The 18,588-nt window shown below is 46.1% G+C and overlaps 2 protein-coding genes across 4 annotated transcripts in view; both read right to left on the bottom strand.

Annotated features, from left to right (window-relative positions):
- LOC128853189 (collagen alpha-6(IV) chain-like) overlaps positions 1-18,588 on the bottom strand; it is a 58,649-nt gene that overhangs the window by 38,569 nt on the left and 1,492 nt on the right. The window lies entirely within an intron of this gene.
- LOC128853138 (collagen alpha-6(IV) chain-like) lies at positions 4,615-18,052 on the bottom strand. 3 transcript variants are annotated; one of them, XR_008451424.1, is made up of 7 exons: positions 17,891-18,051; positions 17,492-17,638; positions 15,708-15,824; positions 14,765-14,956; positions 14,245-14,531; positions 5,470-5,598; positions 4,615-4,748 (listed from the first exon to the last, which is right to left on the bottom strand). XR_008451424.1 is itself a non-coding variant. In XM_054075534.1 (6 exons), exons 1-6 carry the CDS (start codon positions 17,964-17,966, stop codon positions 5,578-5,580), a joined length of 840 nt encoding a protein of 279 aa, XP_053931509.1. In that variant the 5' UTR covers positions 17,967-18,051; the 3' UTR covers positions 4,961-5,577. The 3 variants fall into 3 exon arrangements, 2 of the variants coding, with proteins under 2 accessions (XP_053931509.1, XP_053931508.1); XM_054075534.1 differs by lacking the exon at positions 4,615-4,748 and having other exon boundaries at positions 4,961-5,598; XM_054075533.1 differs by lacking the exons at positions 4,615-4,748; positions 5,470-5,598 and having other exon boundaries at positions 14,083-14,531; positions 17,891-18,052.

Raw genomic sequence — 18,588 nt, 5'->3', positions numbered from 1 at the left:
CGTGCATATCTTGTTCTACAAAAATAATTATTGTGTACAGAAATCTCCAGCGCTACCAAGGTACTGTACTTTGAGCTTCTGTTCAAAGTCCTTTCACTTTATGAGCATCACCATCTCACAGGCTACATTACAAAAGCACCAAAACCCAAAGTGCAGCGGACCATCAGGTACGTTTGATAACATTAAATCCCTTGTTAGGCTGGGTTTATGGGGATTCGGGGCCTTTTGGTTTGATTTTGAGTGACACAATGAACAAGAAAGACAAGAAATGACATCTGACCTCAATTAAAGCTTATCACTATTAAAAGCAATTAAATACCTACCAAAACTATAGCTGCTTGCACAAGGATACTGGCCAGGTGCTAGGTAAGAAGGATAATCTCTCCAAGTTAGACTTGTCTGGTCTACCATAATATCCAAAACGAGGTCTAAAGGAGCCGGGCTTGTCACCGTATCCAGCGACCACAGCGCAAAATAGGGGCAATCCTGAAGGGATTCTGGCCTACAAGAACACAAGTGCGTAAGCTAAACGCCAACATTTAAATGAATTATTTGTGGGGATAGCGAAAACAACTTAATAAATATCTACCTGACCGAGGCTGGCATTTCAGCATCGAGCCAGCCATTAATGTCAAACACGCTCAAGTGAATCAATGGGTTTTTCTGACCACTTGTACACACTTGCCAAGTGAAGATTGAGACGCTGGCGTAGGGAGACATTACTGAAAGACACAAGACATCCTTTCTTACTTGTAGAAAATACAACATATCTGATATTTTTAAAACACCACTTTCCACTTTGGCTTAATTTAGTCCTATCGCTCAGGGAACACAACACTTAATAACACAGACATTTGCAGAAGGGCAAACAGCTCTGAGACGGGTTCCAGACACACCGCCCCTTTTTCTTCTTCAAATTGCATCCATGCTAAGCCAAACCAAACAACACTGTCATGAGTTAATTAAGTTTTCCATACGTGAAGAGTTGATCAAGACCTTCAGCGAGATGAACTGCTTAGCGAAAACGTGCTAGGAACATAGACATTGTCCCCTTCTGAAAGCAGACAAATAGTGGATCGTATCCGCTTGTATCACCCGATGGCATTATCATTCCCACAGCTGACTCAGTGACACCTTTCAAGAGTAGCTCCTTCCCAGCAGATTCAGGAGAAAGAACACTCTTATCACGCAAAATGGGTAGAAAACCCCCAAACTCAACCACCAGGAAATGGGAATCAAGATTCCAACATAAAACATTCACACTGTTATAGTTTCTCTCAAGAAATTGCATGACCTCTCTTCTCTGGCGAGAGTGCGTTCTCTGGGTGTAAGCAAAGTAGGGCTCTATGATTTTCCCCGCAGAGGAAGGAGAGCCTTCCTTCCCCTCCAGCCGATCAACCCAACATGGACATCAGAACAAACCTCCATTAATGCTGTTGCTCCGTCAAGACGGTCCACTGACTTTTCTATCGTCTGACACCCAAGTAATTTCATATTGCTGTTGGAGTTCCACCCCTGGAGATCTACACCGAACCTTTCTTCACAGCGTGTCCAAACCCCTGGGAGAAATATAAAAGAGGACGAGAAAAGGTCATGTTGAGAATATAACGTACAATTCTACCCCTCAATAGCAAAGCATGCATTTATCTGATAGGAAGATGCAGATCATATTGTCTACGCTTTGCCATGACCTGATTTCTTGACGGCAAATAGAACTATGCTCTGACATGCAAGAGAATTCAGGGTTCAATTCCTTCCACCGAGCACAGGCAAACAGGGAACAAACAGACGAGGACATCCAAAAACAAGGCCTCAGGAAGGTCCACAAACTACTGCAGAGTAAGCAAGGCTCCTTTAAGACAGATAGAAGCCCCAGCAGGACTGGGCTGAACCTTTGACGTTTGCTTACTTAGAACACGGTGGGAACTGAAAACATGTTCTTTCAAAAGCAGCATTCATTCATGCAACACAGGAAAATTGTGTCTTGTGGACAAGCGCAGATGTTAAGGAGTACCTTTATTGACCAGGCACGACGACATGAAGACTCTTCTCAAATGAGAAGCGCTGGTCAGACTCTGCTGTGAAAGCAGAGACCGTACACTCTTCAGGAACTGAATGCCCAGGGGCTCTTTGCAGATGCCTCTCCTTGGAACACACAACACCGCAGTGTAAAATTCTACGGGTTGTTTCCAAATGGTACAGACAACGTGCCCAGGAAGATTCAGCAAAGCACTTTCTATTTTAAGTCCACTCTGAATTTTGTGGTAAGCATTTTCCCTGCCAACTTAACTGACAGTCGCTTAGACAAAATGACTGTTTCACCTTTTCACACCCATGTACCTCTTACCTCATACATGACTTGTCCTGATGCCACGCGTCTTCGTTTACCACAAGGTTAACTGCAACAGCCGGAAACTCAGAACACCACCTCCCCTGAAAAAGGTACAAGTGAGGAAATCTGATTACAAAGCTGCTTTACGGTCCTCACTCTCATTTAATTAGGTCTAGGCCTCAAGTTTCCTGAACGGCATCAATCTCCTGCACAGCCAAATAAACAAAGCAAAGAGACGCTTATCAACTGGATGTTGACAAATATAGTACAAAGAAAATAATCCAGTGCCTCACTGTAAGTTTTCATTCACCTTTTTGGCGCAGACTGAACAGCCCACAAGTAGCAAGAGTTGCCAGGATCATTCTCAGGCTCTTGAAAAGTAACACCACTGACAGGAATCCTTCCTCCGTTGAGCTGAGAGTTGTGCCTACAGGTTTAAGAAGGAAAAGAAAGGAACAAGAACGAAGAAAAAAGGTGAGCCTCTGGCCTTAACTCTTTGTCAAAGGGCACAAGCGTCTTCTGAGAAAGAGCGCCTGACGTGCTTAGCCTCAAAGTACAGAAGGTTACACCAACATCCCAAAGAAGGGAGTCGAGGAAGATACACACATTTCCTGGTTTCACTGAATACTACCGACAGAACAAAGTGTCTTATAAAAATCGGCTCTATCGCATCCTAACTGCTTGACATAGGCCCAAGCAGCACACTGTCCACAACTGCTCACTCCAAAGGCACAAGAAGGAAAAGAATCTTAGTGCCCTGCGGAGGAGGTGGTTTGCTTAATCCGTCTCTGACTTCAGAGTTAGTTCAGAAGAGGATTTCTAAACATTCCAGGATTAGACTCAAAACTTCAGTCCCCAAAAGAGTCCTCTTTACATTAACACACTCCCTTTGGCAAAAAAATGGAGAGCCTGCACCTGCCGGCATGGCCAAGCATGAAGACCCACTTACTCCCTTGTCAAAGTTCCCATATTCCACAGTGAGAGGGTGCCATTGCAAAAGCCCACAACGAGCTGATTGGTTCTGCTGATGAAGTACAGCGTTGATACTGCGCTTCTAGAAGAGTTCTGTAATCGGAAACAGAGATGTCTCCCTCCTCCCATCACAGTTTCTCTGATTCGTGGAACTTCAGCAGGAGCAGCAGTGACAGATTCGAGATCTACACACACAAAAACACACACAAAAAATGAAGATGTTATGTTATTTAGGTGGCGTTTTAAACTCTGACATGAAAACATCTATAATCCAATTCTCCTGTCCCAGCCAAGTACCCACTTATGTAAGGCTTTTTTTGGCTGTTTCCATTTTGTAGGCGTTCAAAGCACCGAGGAACTCTCTGATGGGACAGGTATTCTCACTGCTATTTCAACACAAGGTAGAAGAGTAACCTTCAGAGAGAACTTTTCTTGGACTGTGTACATCAGGAGTGACTTTTCTTGGACTGTGTACATCAGGAGTGTGGGCCTCAGGATGAAGCCCTTTGAAGTGACATCAACTCCTGAAGCCGCTGTTGGAATAGCCAAAACAGTGTATGCGGTCTGAATAAACACATTAGAGATCTCACTCGTCTCAATGCATGAGTTCAGAGAAGTCAGGTTTCTTTGCAGAAAGAAGCCTAAGAAACAGGGCACGTCTGACTTTAAGCCACTCCCATCTTTAAGCTGTTCAGGACTCCACGATGTCAAATCGCCATCTGGAATCACTAGTCATAAATGCCCGCACACAAGTGTCTTCAAAGGGGGTGCAGGTTGTTTGTTTAAAAGACACACCTTTTGCTACTTTCAAATTCAAGTTTATAAACTGCAAGCTTACCCAATGTTTCTATTTCCTTCTCACTCCAAAAGAAATCATGCAAACAAAGGTCAACCAGAAGAACGTGCCCAACATTTGTAGCCACTGCTGCCACTCCAGAGAACCACTGCAGACTTGGATGGAGGTACCGAGTGCTCGCATCGACTCCTCCGTCATTAGCTATAGGTTCGATAGCAACCACCTAATCAAAAGAAAACTACAGGTTAATATTTAGGCTCCTTGACAGCTAAACAGAAACCATTCAAAAGTTACTGCAATACAGAAAAGCCTCTCTTGCATCGAGACCCTCCAGAGCTTTTCCTGAAACCTGGCTTATGCACGTCTAACAAAATAAAAGCTTGTTTCTCCCATGAACAAGTACGTACCCTTCCTGGAAGAGCAACGGCTTTAATCACTCGTGATCTTCCAAGGTGATACAAACAGAGAACATTCCCAACACCAATCAGCAGCGCAGGTCTATTCCACCAGGAAACTCCTTGACCACACGGACAGTGGGAGGCTGTCCATGTAGCCCACTGAAATTGTAGGCAGAGAGCCGCTCCCCTGTCACAGAGTTCATCACCTCAAAGTGAGGACCACGTGCCAACCACACAAGGCCATTGCTCCCTGGAAAAGAGAAGAAAACTGCCTGAAGCAAATTTCCAAAAGAAAACTGAAAACAACTGAAAAATCACAGTCGCTGCCCGTGTCCTTCAAGAAACAAGACCTCAGAGAGGAAGACTGACCTCCCTAATTCTGGTCAAGCATTTAAAATCACTCAGTAAAATCCTCAAGCAGAACATCTTAAAATTGACAGCCTTAGCTTTTTGCAATTGTACCTGTGGCATCCTTTTCAATACTCTGGAAATAGGGCTGCAGTGCCTCACAGTGTTATCCTCTTCCTTCTCTCTTTATTGAGACGAACCAGAAAAAGCAGGGCCTACTGCCTCGGTAACGCTGGACAAGAACTCTTTCTGCATGTGCTCTTAGGATGGTCAGAGAGCTTGAGCTGGTACCAATAAACACAGCCCTAAACAAGACCACTCCTTGCTTGAAAGCTGCCTTTGATTTCATTAAAAAGCGAGGAGGGCTCACTGACACAGGGGGGTTAAGTAGATTCTTTTAATCGCACAGGACTGGTGCAAGTTGTTGTAATTTCAAAGTTTCACTTGACTAACCTTTTCACATGAGCACTTTGAATCGCTAAAACATCCTTTTCCCTCTCTCTCAACCTGAGGCATCTCAGCAGCACCCACCTGACACACCTGAGACTGGGACCTTGTGCTTCAGGAAACCCCCAGGCAAGGATTACTTTGTACCAAGACCAGAGTGAAAGGGAAATGCTCACCTCCAGAAATCTTCCCCCACAGCACAGAACCTCGGGTTGGATCATCTTCCCCGAGCGCCTCAACAGTCCCCTCTGGGAACTTCAGCAGACTGCTCGTCGCCTGCGCCGTTAGGAATTGCATTCTGCACTCTAAAGGAAGAAAAAATGGGAAAAGAGACTCTGTCAGACATAAACGCATCTGAGATTGACACAAGTTTCATCAGTATGCAGAGAAAAATCTCCTCTACGGCACCTGTAGCTCTTTTCCTTACAAAAACAGCTCTTGGGACATTTTGTGATCTCGGAGCAGAGCAAAAGGAGAAGCCTTTGCTTTTGCAGTGCATATGAGAGCATCGAGCAGTGACACAGAGCTATGGACAAGTAAAGGAAGAGGAGGAAAGTGATACGCTGGGTTCAAGTTTACTCACATAGGTTACTAAGACGGGGTCTGAGAAAAGTCATCTCTGAAAAAGCTTTCCAGGAACAGGTACAAGCTTCCACTTGTCCTTCCCCTTGATTTGATACTTTATTATTTATTGTCACTTATCTTCTAGTAGATGATGTCACATATCGTTTATGTCCTGTTCACTTTTGGCATGTTCCTTTTCAACATTAAGCTGCACTAAGTCCTTAACTACCTTCATTCTCCACTGCTTCCAGAAAACGGACTGTGGATATTTCCACGTTGCTGGCAATACAGACTTTCAAAGCTCATATTTAGAAAGGAGTTTTCCATACACTTCTCAAGCAAACGTAGCACAGATTTTAAAACACTGCGGTTGCTACACTTAAAACCCATCTTCCTTATTCCAGTCCCCTCCTTCCTCCTGCCGGTCCCTATCACATCTCTGCAGGGCTGACAAAACTTCCCAGGCCTTTCAGACAGCTTTGACACTTCAGTAGCTGTTCCATACAGAGTTCACATTGCAGGAGGGCAAGAGAGACGCGTTGCACAAAAACGCAAGAGCTGGGCTGACTGACAAGAATCAATGAGGGACTAAATAAGAGATAGTCCAGACACAGGGAAATGCAAACTACTTCAGAGAACTACGATTCGTACGTTCAATGGGTTCTTAAAAAAGCCTCTCGAGAAGCAGACAGGGTTATCTGAGAGGATTTAATAATCTCTTCAGAGACCCAGCAGGGGGTGGAGTGAGCAACGCTGGGTCTTTTCTTTCCCACTAGGGCAGAAACACCTTGCCCCCAATGTTTCAGCCAGTTACCCAGCCACCAGCGACAGGTATTCTCTCACATCACTATCCTCTGATTCCACAGGGGCTGTCTCTGCCCAGCGTGGCTGAGCCAGCAACAGTTCCTAAAATCACTCCGGAATTAATGCTCTCTTTCTCTCCAGGGGCTCTGCAATATCCAGTGCTGAAACATGTTTTAACACACAGAACCTGAACGGCTGAACGGCAAAACCATTGGCACCACACACAACTGGCTCAGGCTTTTGGCCACCCTCTCCTACCAATGTCACACTGCTCTCCACCACACAGGCAGAACAACACCGCACCAGCAAAGGCTTCTTTCTCACTGTTGCTCTAAACCCGCAGCCGGCACCTTACTGGGAGAAGACACCAAATTAACAGAAGCCGGATTAATGTGGTTTCAGTGCCTTAACAAAGCAAGTGCCAGGCAAAGCAGTGGGAAAATGGTCAGAGAGAGGTCACCTAAACGCACAAAGCCTCTCCTCTAAGAGATCTATCCAACACTCACTGCATTGCTGCTCGCTGTGAAAACAATCTCTACAGTAACATTCCGATTTCTCTCTCCTGGTTATCCAATCCGAATCAAACGCCACAAGCTGACCCCGTGGTCAGGACTAAAGCAGAATCCAGCCTCCCAGACGAACCTGGTACCAAAGGGTCTGTGTACAAGGGGCCAAAACGGCCAGTCCTCTTCACTCTAAGTACTATGGAATTCCAAACACCAGGAACTATGTCCAACAAAAGGAACATGCCACAAGTCTCACAGCGATGACAGAGCTTGGGATTAAACAGCTCCAGAAAAACAAACAAACAAACAACAACTGGTAAATTACACATTCAAGCAGAATCCCATTCAGCCAAGTCAGTGTGTGATGTCAATTTTGATGGACAGTACTACTTGAAAATCACTTTTAAAGGCCAGAAATGTCACAGGCTTCCTGGAAATATTGTGGCTGTGCCCGCAACAGTTCCTAAAGCCTGCCCTGAATTTATGCTCTCTTTCACATCACTTGCAGTACCTGGACAACAGACGCAGGTGCTCAGTGTCCCCGTACAGAACAGACACACAGACTTCCGAAGAGAGCAAGTCAGGAGTGAACCAGCCGCTTCCAGCGTCCACACCGGAATGCCACGGCACCGCTCTCTCCTCCACACACCACCTCGGGTTGCAACGCATCACAATGCAGACCACGGGCCTTCTACAATCATGGGACATCACCTGCTCCAACCCCCTCCTCAACCACCGTCACCTGGAGACGGTTGCCCGGGACCCTCTCCAGGGGCTCTGCAATATCCAGTGCTGAAACACGCTTTAACACACACAACCTGAACGGCTGAATGGCAAAACCATTGGCACCACACGCAACTGGCTCAGGCTTTTGGCCACCCTCTCCTACCAATGTCACACTGCTCTCCACCACACAGGCAGAACAACACCGCACCAGCAAAGGCGTCTCTCCACTGTTGCTCTAAACCCGCAGCCGGCACCTTACTGGGAGAAGACACCAAATTAACAGAACCCGGATTAATGTGGTTTCAGTGCCTTAACAAAGCAAGTGCCAGGCAAAGCAGTGGGAAAATGGTCAGAGAAAGGTCACCTAAACGCACAAAGCCTCTCCTCTAAGAGATCTATCCAACACTCACTGCATTGCTGCTCGCTGTGAAAACAATCACTACAGTCACATTCCGATTTCTCTCTCCTGGTTATCCAATCCGCATCAAATGCCACAAGCTGACCCCGTGGTCAGGACTAAAGCAGAATCCAGCCTCCCAGACGAATCTGGTACCAAAAGGTCAGTCTACAAGGGGCCAAAATGAACGTTCCTCTTCACTCTAAGTACTATGGAATTCCAAACACCAGGAACTATGTCCAACAAAAGGAACATGCCACAAGTCTCACAGCGATGACAGAGCTTGGGATTAAACAGCTCCAGAAAACAAACAAACGAACAACAACTGGTAAATTACACATTCAAGCAGAATCCCATTCAGCCAAGTCAGTGTGCGATGTTAATTTTGATGGACAGTACTACTTTCAATCAGTTTTAAATCACTTTTAAATTTTTTGTAAATCACTTTTAAAGGCCAGAAATGTCACAGGCTTTCTGGAAATATTGTGGCTGTGCCCGCAACAGTTCCTAAAGCCCGTCCTGAATTTATGCTCTCTTTCACATCACTTGCAGTACCTGGACAACAGACGCAGGTGCTCAGTGTCCCCGTACAGAACAGACACACAGCCTTCCGAAGAGAGCAAGTCAGGAGTGAACCAGCCGCTGCCAGCGTCCACACCGGAATGCCACGGCACCGCTCGCTCCTCCACACACCACCTCGGGTTGCAACGCATCACAATGCAGACCACGGGCCTTCTACAATCATGGGACATCACCTGCTCCAACCCCCTCCTCAACCACCGTCACCTGGAGACGGTTGCCCGGGACCCTCTCCAGGGGCTCTGCAATATCCAGTGCTGAAATACGCTTTAACACACACAACCTGAACGGCTGAATGGCAAAACCATTGGCACCACACACAACTGGCTCAGGCTTTTGGCCACCCTCTCCTACCAATGTCACACTGCTCTCCACCACACAGGCAGAACAACACCGCACCAGCAAAGGCTTCTTTCTCACTGTTGCTCTAAACCCGCAGCCGGCACCTTACTGGGAGAAGACACCAAATTAACAGAAGCCGGATTAATGTGGTTTCAGTGCCTTAACAAAGCAAGTGCCAGGCAAAGCAGTGGGAAAATGGTCAGAGAGAGGTCACCTAAACGCACAAAGCCTCTCCTCTAAGAGATCTATCCAACACTCACTGCATTGCTGCTCGCTGTGAAAACAATCACTACAGTCACATTCCGATTTCTCTCTCCTAGTTATCCAATCCGCATCAAACGCCACAAGCTGACCCCGTGGTCAGGACTAAAGGAGAATCCAGCCTCCCAGACGAACCTGGTACCAAAGGGTCTGTGTACAAGGGGCCAAAACGGCCAGTCCTCTTCACTCTAAGTACTATGGAATTCCAAACACCAGGAACTATGTCCAACAAAAGGAACATGCCACAAGTCTCACAGCGATGACAGAGCTTGGGATTAAACAGCTCCAGAAAAACAAACAAACAAACAACAACTGGTAAATTACACATTCAAGCAGAATCCCATACAGCCGAGTCAGTGTGCGATGTCAATTTTGATGGACAGTACTACTTGAAAATCACTTTTAAAGGCCAGAAATGTCACAGGCTTCCTGGAAATATAGTGGCTGTGCCCGCAACAGTTCCTAAAGCCCGTCCTGAATTTATGCTCTCTTTCACATCACTTGCAGTACCTGGACAACAGACGCAGGTGCTCAGTGTCCCCGTACAGAACAGACACACAGCCTTCCGAACAGGGCAAGTCAGGAGTGAACCAGCCGCTGCCAGCGTCCACACCGGAATGCCACGGCACCGCTCTCTCCTCCACACACCACCTCGGGTTGCAACGCATCACAATGCAGACCACGGGCCTTCTACAATCATGGGACATCACCTGCTCCAACCCCCTCCTCAACCACCGTCACCTGGAGACGGTTGCCCGGGACCCTCTCCAGGGGCTCTGCAATATCCAGTGCTGAAACACGCTTTAACACACACAACCTGAACGGCTGAATGGCAAAACCATTGGCACCACACACAACTGGCTCAGGCTTTTGGCCACCCTCTCCTACCAATGTCACACTGCTCTCCACCACACAGGCAGAACAACACCGCACCAGCAAAGGCGTCTCTCCACTGTTGCTCTAAACCCGCAGCCGGCACCTTACTGGGAGAAGACACCAAATTAACAGAAGCCGGATTAATGTGGTTTCAGTGCCTTAACAAAGCAAGTGCCAGGCAAAGCAGTGGGAAAATGGTCAGAGAAAGGTCACCTAAACGCACAAAGCCTCTCCTCTAAGAGATCTATCCAACACTCACTGCATTGCTGCTCGCTGTGAAAACAATCTCTACAGTCACATTCCGATTTCTCTCTCCTAGTTATCCAATCCGAATCAAACGCCACAAGCTGACCCCGTGGTCAGGACTAAAGCAGAATCCAGCCTCCCAGACGAATCTGGTACCAAAGGGTCTGTGTACAAGGGGCCAAAATGGCCACTCCTCTTCACTCTAAGTACTATGGAATTCCAAACACCAGGAACTATGTCCAACAAAAGGAACATGCCACAAGTCTCACAGCGATGACAGAGCTTGGGATTAAACAGCTCCAGAAAAACAAACAAACAAACAACAACTGGTAAATTACACATTCAAGCAGAATCCCATTCAGCCAAGTCAGAGTGCGATGTTAATTTTGATGGACAGTACTACTTTCAATCAGTTTTAAATCACTTTTAAATTTTTTGTAAATCACTTTTAAAGGCCAGAAATGTCACAGGCTTCCTGGAAATACTGTGGCTGTGCCCGCAACAGTTCCTAAAGCCTGCCCTGAATTTATGCTCTCTTTCACATCACTTGCAGTACCTGGACAACAGACGCAGGTGCTCAGTGTCCCCGTACAGCACAGACACACAGCCTTCCGAAGAGAGCAAGTCAGGAGTGAACCAGCCGCTTCCAGCGTCCACACCGGAATGCCACCACACCGCTCGCTCCTCCACATACCACCCCGGGTTGCAACGCATCACAATGCAGACCACGGGCCTTCTACAATCATGGGACATCACCTGCTCCAACCCCCTCCTCAACCACCGTCACCTGGAGACGGTTGCCCGGGACCCTCTCCAGAGGCTTTGCAATATCCAGCGCTAAAACACGCTTTAACACACACAACCTGAACGGCTGAATGGCAAAACCATTGGCACCACACGGAAATGGCCCAGGCTCTGTAGCTGCTCTAAGCCTGCAGCTGATAAGTTACTGTGGAGAAGACATCAAATTAACACAGGCTGGATTGACTTGGTTTCACCTCCTTAACAAAGTAAACACCAGGCAAATCATTGCCCTGGCATCTTTTATTTCATTTATTTTATTTTATTTATTTGTTGTTAAACATAAAGGCACATTCTGCCTCCGGATCTGCAATTTTAAGATGTATTAATTATTCTGAAGTACGTTAATGTGTATTAGGTGTTGAGTTTTCTTCCTCTTAGGCAAGAGTCTCCCTAGGTCTCTCTGGAAATCCCAGATTTTTGAATTATACTTCAAGTCTCGGTTCCCGTCAGTTGAGAGAAAAAGGGTCAGTAGGCAGAGGAGGAATTGGACACAACCTTGCTCAGTGAGGGACCACAACGTTCAGCTGTCGGCAGCAGGCTGTTCTAGACAAGCCTCAGCACGCTGCCTCTTGTGCAGGGAGACTTCTGTAGGGAAGACAGAGCAGGGACGGGGAGGCTACGGACAAAGGAGCACAAATGAGTGGGTCATCAGGTTTCCTAAGTTCTCTTTTTCTGCCGCAAGCAGTGAGAAGCTGTTCTGCGAGTGCGAGTAGAGACAGTGCCATGTAGCGCCTTTTTCTGTAAAAGTAGTAACGAGAATGGAACGCTATATTTGACAAAACATGTGAGAGGATTTAATTCTGTGCAAATAGTACTTGATCCTAATCTCAAACGGAGGATACTTTGGTCATCAGGGCTGACTTTCAGATGGAAAGGCCAATGCTTGGAGGAAGGGATAACACCAAACGGATTTTTCTTGCTCTCCTATAAAGCAATAGTTTAGTTTTTAAAGCAAAACACTCTTCAGTTAAGGAGGATGTTTACTTCTCTTCCCTCCTGTGGGCTGCATCGTAGGAAAAACCTGTCTTGTCTTGTATAAAAGATCAACCGGATCGGAAGAAAACTGTTTCCTTGTTAACTATTTTAACATGCTTTTGAGCAACCAGACTTCATTACAAAAACGTTTCTGTCAAAGGAACTGTCTAATGTCTACTTTTGAAATAGCCTTCCTGTTTCTGGGAAACCTCAGAGGAACGGGGGACTCAAAGTCAGTGCAGATCACGACCACTGTTAAGAGTTATATTCCACCTTGACCCTAAAATTCAGATCGCTAAAACTTAGGCTGACTTTTCTTTTGAGAGCTGACATGAGTCCAAGGTGGTTTATCTGTACCTTATTTATTTCAAAAAAGATTTCTCTGTTACAGCACTTTATCTGTGCATCTGATACATTTCTTAAGCTTTTCATAGGTTGTACGCTGCTACGTTTTCTTAATTTGTTTGTGTGAACTAAATATAAGCCAGGTTATCTTAAAACTTAATATATAGGTATGTGCAAATGACTTAATTGTTGTTTTTCAGCTTGTTGCCTTCTGAAGCCTGTTTTGGTAAAAGGGCCTTCATTCTACAGGTTTATCAGCACAGCCGGTGTGGTTTTATTTCTAGGGCAGAGAATCTCTCAAGCAGCTATAAGCACAGCTCAGAATGACTAAAGGCAAAGGTCTTTCAATCCATTATAAAGTTCCTTTTTACTCTCTGGCAGTTCCCACTGTGGTTGTTTTCCCACAGCAGTGTAACGGGCACGAACCACACAGTTTCATCTTCACCAATAAATGCCAACACAGAGACAAAGTAAATGCCGTCTCCTCTCACTCGCAGCTCTTGATCAGGGCCAGCCTGATCTCCAGGAAAACAGTTCACCACGTTCTATTTCATCTTCTTTGCCTCCCATGGTTGTTACCCACAGCCTGGAAACTCTACACTCGGAAGCTCCCCCTGCCAGGGATTCACTGCATGGCTTTTTTAAAACAAAGCACTGCTGCTTAATTCATGACCATCTTGTTCATCACAGCAATTGTAGCCCACAGACAGAGAAGAAAAGGAAACCTTTGCTCTGAAATGCTCAGCCTCGACAGGTAACTGCTAAAAACAAACTAAAAGGAGGCACCCAAGTTAAGTTAAAAAGCTTCACTGTGTGCACACAGTGTTTAAAGTTACATTTGCATTAGCCAAGAGGTAAATGCAATATGATCGGGGATACAGGAGGTAAATACAATATTATCAGGGGGATAAAAGGGATGGCTTTTGCTTAATAAAGGTCTTTGATCCAGACTCGGAGTCCGTGCTTCAGTATGCAACCAAAATTATACCCTCTCTCTATCTATCTGTCAGGGCTAGTGGAGAAGAAGCAAAGCAATGTACTTAGGCGGAATAGACAGCCTGGTATAGTGGAAAGCCAGCTTTTCAGTCACAAGCTGGGAAAATTTGGAAACAATAATGCTAAATTCATCCTTTTCTAACAGTCTTACACCAATGAGTATCTAGCAGAGTGCAATGGAAAACGTTCTACTTTTTCCACCGAGAGAGGGGATTAAGACAATGCTGTAGCTTAATTAGCATTTCCACACGTAAAGGTTTGAAGAATGTAGAATATCTGTGGCAATACAGAACTACTGCATCAACATCACTACGGAACTTGGGCAGGACAGGTGAGAAGGCCAGCTAACTGGGAACAAACTCCAAAAGCGTACAGCAGGCCAACTGATACAGAATAAATGTGCTAGGGCGAGAAGCTACAGGGCTCTAGTGTCCTGTAAGCAACTCCTAGAACACAGTCTCGATCACCTAATCAAAAAGGAGATCTAGAAATGTTTAAGGCTGCCTTTGCATTAGCTGAAGTATCCTTACCATAAGGAAAGAGTATCCTATCCATAGGCTACGCCAGCCAAGGGGACACTGGGGGATGGTGATGTCCTGGCTGTGCACAGCCACAGCCTGGGAAGGTGCTTCACATACTGAGCAACGACTGATGTACTGCGGGATCTGAGTGCTGTCCACTGGCATCATGGGGATAGGAGCAGTGGTGGAGAGCCAAGAGGACTTGTCATTTCGGCTGGCGTAGTAGCACACTTCGTTGATGTTGCAGTAAATAAAAGGCATGGTGCTGAAGCGAGGCAAACACGAGCCAGCAAAACCTGGAAAAATCGGAGAAGTGGTCGTATCAAGAATCTGCCAAGTGCTCCAGTTCATACACACCAGACGTGAGTGGCGGAGGATGACACAAATGACACTGCTTCCAGTACAGATTCTGGCCAAGCAGACTTCCACCACCTCAACTACAATCGCCTGCGGTGCCAACGAAGATTGCTCAATTCAAACAGGACTTTGGCTTACATTCTTTATGCCTGAGAGAATTCTGTCAACTCACCAAGATCCTGGTTGTGTGACTTTTCCTGCCCCTCCACGTACAATAAGCTGTAGCCATCCCAGAGCTTATTCATTCCTATGGGACAGGGCGGGATTTGCTCTGACTGGCTATGCTTCACTAAAGTGTATCCAACGCCCACGCTGCGACCAGGCATTCCTGGCAAACCATGTGAGCCTGGCTTTCCAGCAACACCTAGAAGACAGAAAAGGAGTCGCTATCACTAACGTGCGGTGTGGACATCAGCTGGATGTGTAACTGATTTTGGCGTTGCTGTCATGGTTTTTATGTCAATCTCACACAACGAGAAGTCCAAGTTTGATAGTTGTTACAGGACTAACTAGACTTATCAGTCCCAAAGGCAGTCATTTCACAGTAGCACTCACACATTTCCTACCTCACTTGATTTCCTTTCCTTACCCAACACCTCTGGTGCCAACGTGGTAGCACATTATCTCACAGTACAATAACTCTGAGGATCTCAAAGCACCAACCAAAACTTAATCAATTCATTTTTGCCGTTGTGCTCTTCAGGATGATATTCCTTTGACACAGAAAGGCGAAAAGTTGCACAACAGATCTGTGGCAGAATCCAAACCTCCTCTCTCTCACTGTATTTTCCTCTGCTTCCCAGCCCTCACATCTGTGTTCACTGTGAACACCACTTCAAGACCAACCCCACATTCACAAAACATTAAAACCAAAAGATGTTCAGACTTGTCCCTAGGGAAACACCATCAGTGACACACAGCAGTGACGTGTAACGTAACACTTCTCACTGAAGATTGAATTTACTTCATTGCGGATACAAGACACAAGATCGTGTACATCCCCTGGTCTTCCTAAGGTAACTGGGTGTTGTGGACGGTCTTTGCAGAGCCTGTAGGCAAACAGAATTCTACTGCTTGCTTCTTTCCGATCTGTGCTCCCCAAATCATGACATTACCTTCAAATCCTTGTGGTCCTGGGGCACCTGACGGTCCTGGATCCCCAACTATGCCAGGTGATCCAGCAAAGCCATCACGTCCTTTCAAACCAGATCTTCCTGGCAGACCTTTTGGACCTGAAATATTAAATAGAATTATTACTATCATTATTTCCTCATACTATTGTCTTCACTCCTGCAATCATATTCCAGAGGAGAAATATGTTGCCAGCAGCTATGCTGAGAGATCACCCTTCAAAAGCTGCAGTTACAAACAACTAACGCCAGACCGGGATTCCACGTGATCTGTTGCCTATTTGCATATCAAGAGGTGCAGCTGAACATTAGACAAGGCTAAAAACGCAGCACTGACATCTGAGATAAGCTACTGCTTTTAGCCTGAAGCCACATCGGAGCTGAGACTCAGGCTTCAATCTGACGGCTGTGGAAGTCTGTAAACTCCTCTCTGTCTTGCAAGACTTCTGCCACTATGAAGGGTGCTTAGAATACAAAAGCCTTAGAATTTAGTGGGATGTAAGAGGAGGTGCCTCCCTGTGGTCCTTCAGAATCCACTCAGGACTGTCCTGACCCCAAACTAGAAAGGTCTGGCATGGATTGGATAAATAAAATAAAGTAAGTGTTGAAGGTGTTACAAGTCAAACTATAACAAAATAGTAGAAAGAGACAGAAGGTGTCATGCAGTTGCACAGAGTGACATACCTCTCTACATTAGTCTAAAGACTAATGTAACATTAACTAACATTAGTCTAAAGAAATGGGGGTCTGCGAAACAGATGGGGATCCATCTGCATCACTTTTGTAAATACTAAGTATCAAAAATAGCACAAGCAGGGGTAATTTCCCAACAAACTTGTCTCTTGCCACTGCTCTGCAACATCCATTACCTGACTGCCTGATGAGTACTAATCAAGGCTATCTCAGTTTTTACTTCCTGCATGTTTATTCAGTTTAGGAAGTGACAACAGGAAGCCAGGAACTAACACAGCTCTATTCACCGTGACGGGATTCAGGATAGCATCTAGGGAGAAAGACTGGTGCTACGTGATGTTCCCACTCTAGGAGTTTCCTTGAGTGAAAGAGAATACTAACATCTACAGATCACCTGTATGGCAGTGCTAAGAAAGGAATCATGGGGACCTGCTACACCTAGGAGAGCCAGCTGGTACAGGACCCACCAAAGCTGATTTGTCAAACATTATGAACCACCTGTGCTGAAGCTCCCAGCACTCCTTCAGTTACAGTATTTCATTGACAATTCAAAACGTTCTCAGTGGTGATTCATTTTCATGACCACTCCACCCGCAACTACCAACGCTGGTATCAGATCAGCTACGACAGCCTTCTGCACCTAATTCTGGAAACCTAATTAGAAAACGTTATAAACATCATAGATTCATAGAATAGTTTGGGTTAGAAGGGACCTTAAAGATCATGCAGTTCCTCCCCCGCTGCGATGAGCAGGGACACCTCTCACTAGATCAGGCTGCCCAAGGCCATCCAACCTGGCCTTCAACACCTCCAGGGATGGGGCAGCCACAACTTCTCTGGGCACCCTCTGTCAGTGCCTCACCACCATCATGGTGAAGAAATTCCTCCTTATGTCTAAATGCATGAACAGAAATTATCAAGTACACTCTAATAATAATAAAGCATGATATTTGCATGCATTTTACTGGAATTACTTCCTTTATTAGAAAATCCTATAAACCTTCCTAGTGCATTTGCGAAAATAGTGTTGTTCTTACAGAAAGCCGGCATTTCAGTGATCTGAATGTACTTTTTACCTGGATTTCCAGCTGCACCCTGCAATCCAGGATCTCCATCAAAGCCCGGGACACCATCAACTCCTGGCAGACCTGGTAAGCCTGCAGGGGCTGTGAGTTCTTCTGGCTGTGGGGTTATACCGGGAGCCCCTTGTCGGCCAGGGAGACCTGCACACAGTGCAAATGACAGGGTGAGTACTGACAATGCGGATACAAAGAGCAGTGTGCTAAATTAAAGACTGCCTCAGTACATCAGCACTGGGGATCTTTGTAAAAAGTGGTATGTCAAGCTCTTCCCAGTTTATTCCCATGTCTAAGAAACTGAGTCCCCCACATAAGCCCATTAGGGGATCTCTGAAATTTCTCCCAGCCCAAACCATGCGCAATAAAGTACAGCTTTTCAAACCCTCCAGCACTCACCTCGACGGCCCACTTCACCTTTCAGCCCAGGGTGACCAGGATCTCCCGCAGGCCCATCTTTACCTGGCATCCCCATAAGGCCAGGCTCCCCTCTTACACCTGCAAAGATACAGAGCTAAAGACCTCACGGACTAACCGTAGGGTCCTGATTCTGATCCGCAGCCGGGGCACTGAGAAACACACTGATAGTATCAAAAACAACAGCAGTTCAGCTCCGAGATGGAGGGCATCACAAACCTTAAGGAACTCTGCGTCCATTTTGATGTTCAGAATGGCTGCAGAGCCTCAAGACAAGAATTTCCACAGCTACGTAACTACACTTCACTGAAAAAGTATTCTTCCCCTTCCCTGGGTAACCCAGGCAGCATCTGGGAAATACACATTTTTTCCATTTGGACTCCATCTCTATGCACAGGACAGAGGGATGGGGATCTGACAGCCTACAAAGACAGCATACAGTTCTTCACCTGGCAAGTTCTTCACCCTTTCCTGGCTTTTCAGCCGTGCGGTTTCTTTGAAACCTTGCTACTAGAGTTCTTGTTTGCAGGTGCCTTCTGGTCTCCTTTGGCAGAGACAAAAGCCAGAGCAACCTGCTCCCTGCCCTAACCCAGAACAAGATCTCTTAACTCCCACAATCCTCTTAGCCTCTTGTGGAGACACCTCACTATGCCTCTGAGCACACGATAGGTGGGATGACA

Source organism: Cuculus canorus, chromosome 10 (assembly GCF_017976375.1).
Source record: "Cuculus canorus isolate bCucCan1 chromosome 10, bCucCan1.pri, whole genome shotgun sequence".
Classification (NCBI taxonomy): Eukaryota; Metazoa; Chordata; class Aves; order Cuculiformes; family Cuculidae; genus Cuculus; species Cuculus canorus.
The sequence above is the reverse complement of the archived record's forward strand: the minus strand, read 5'-3'. Positions and strand labels throughout refer to the sequence as shown.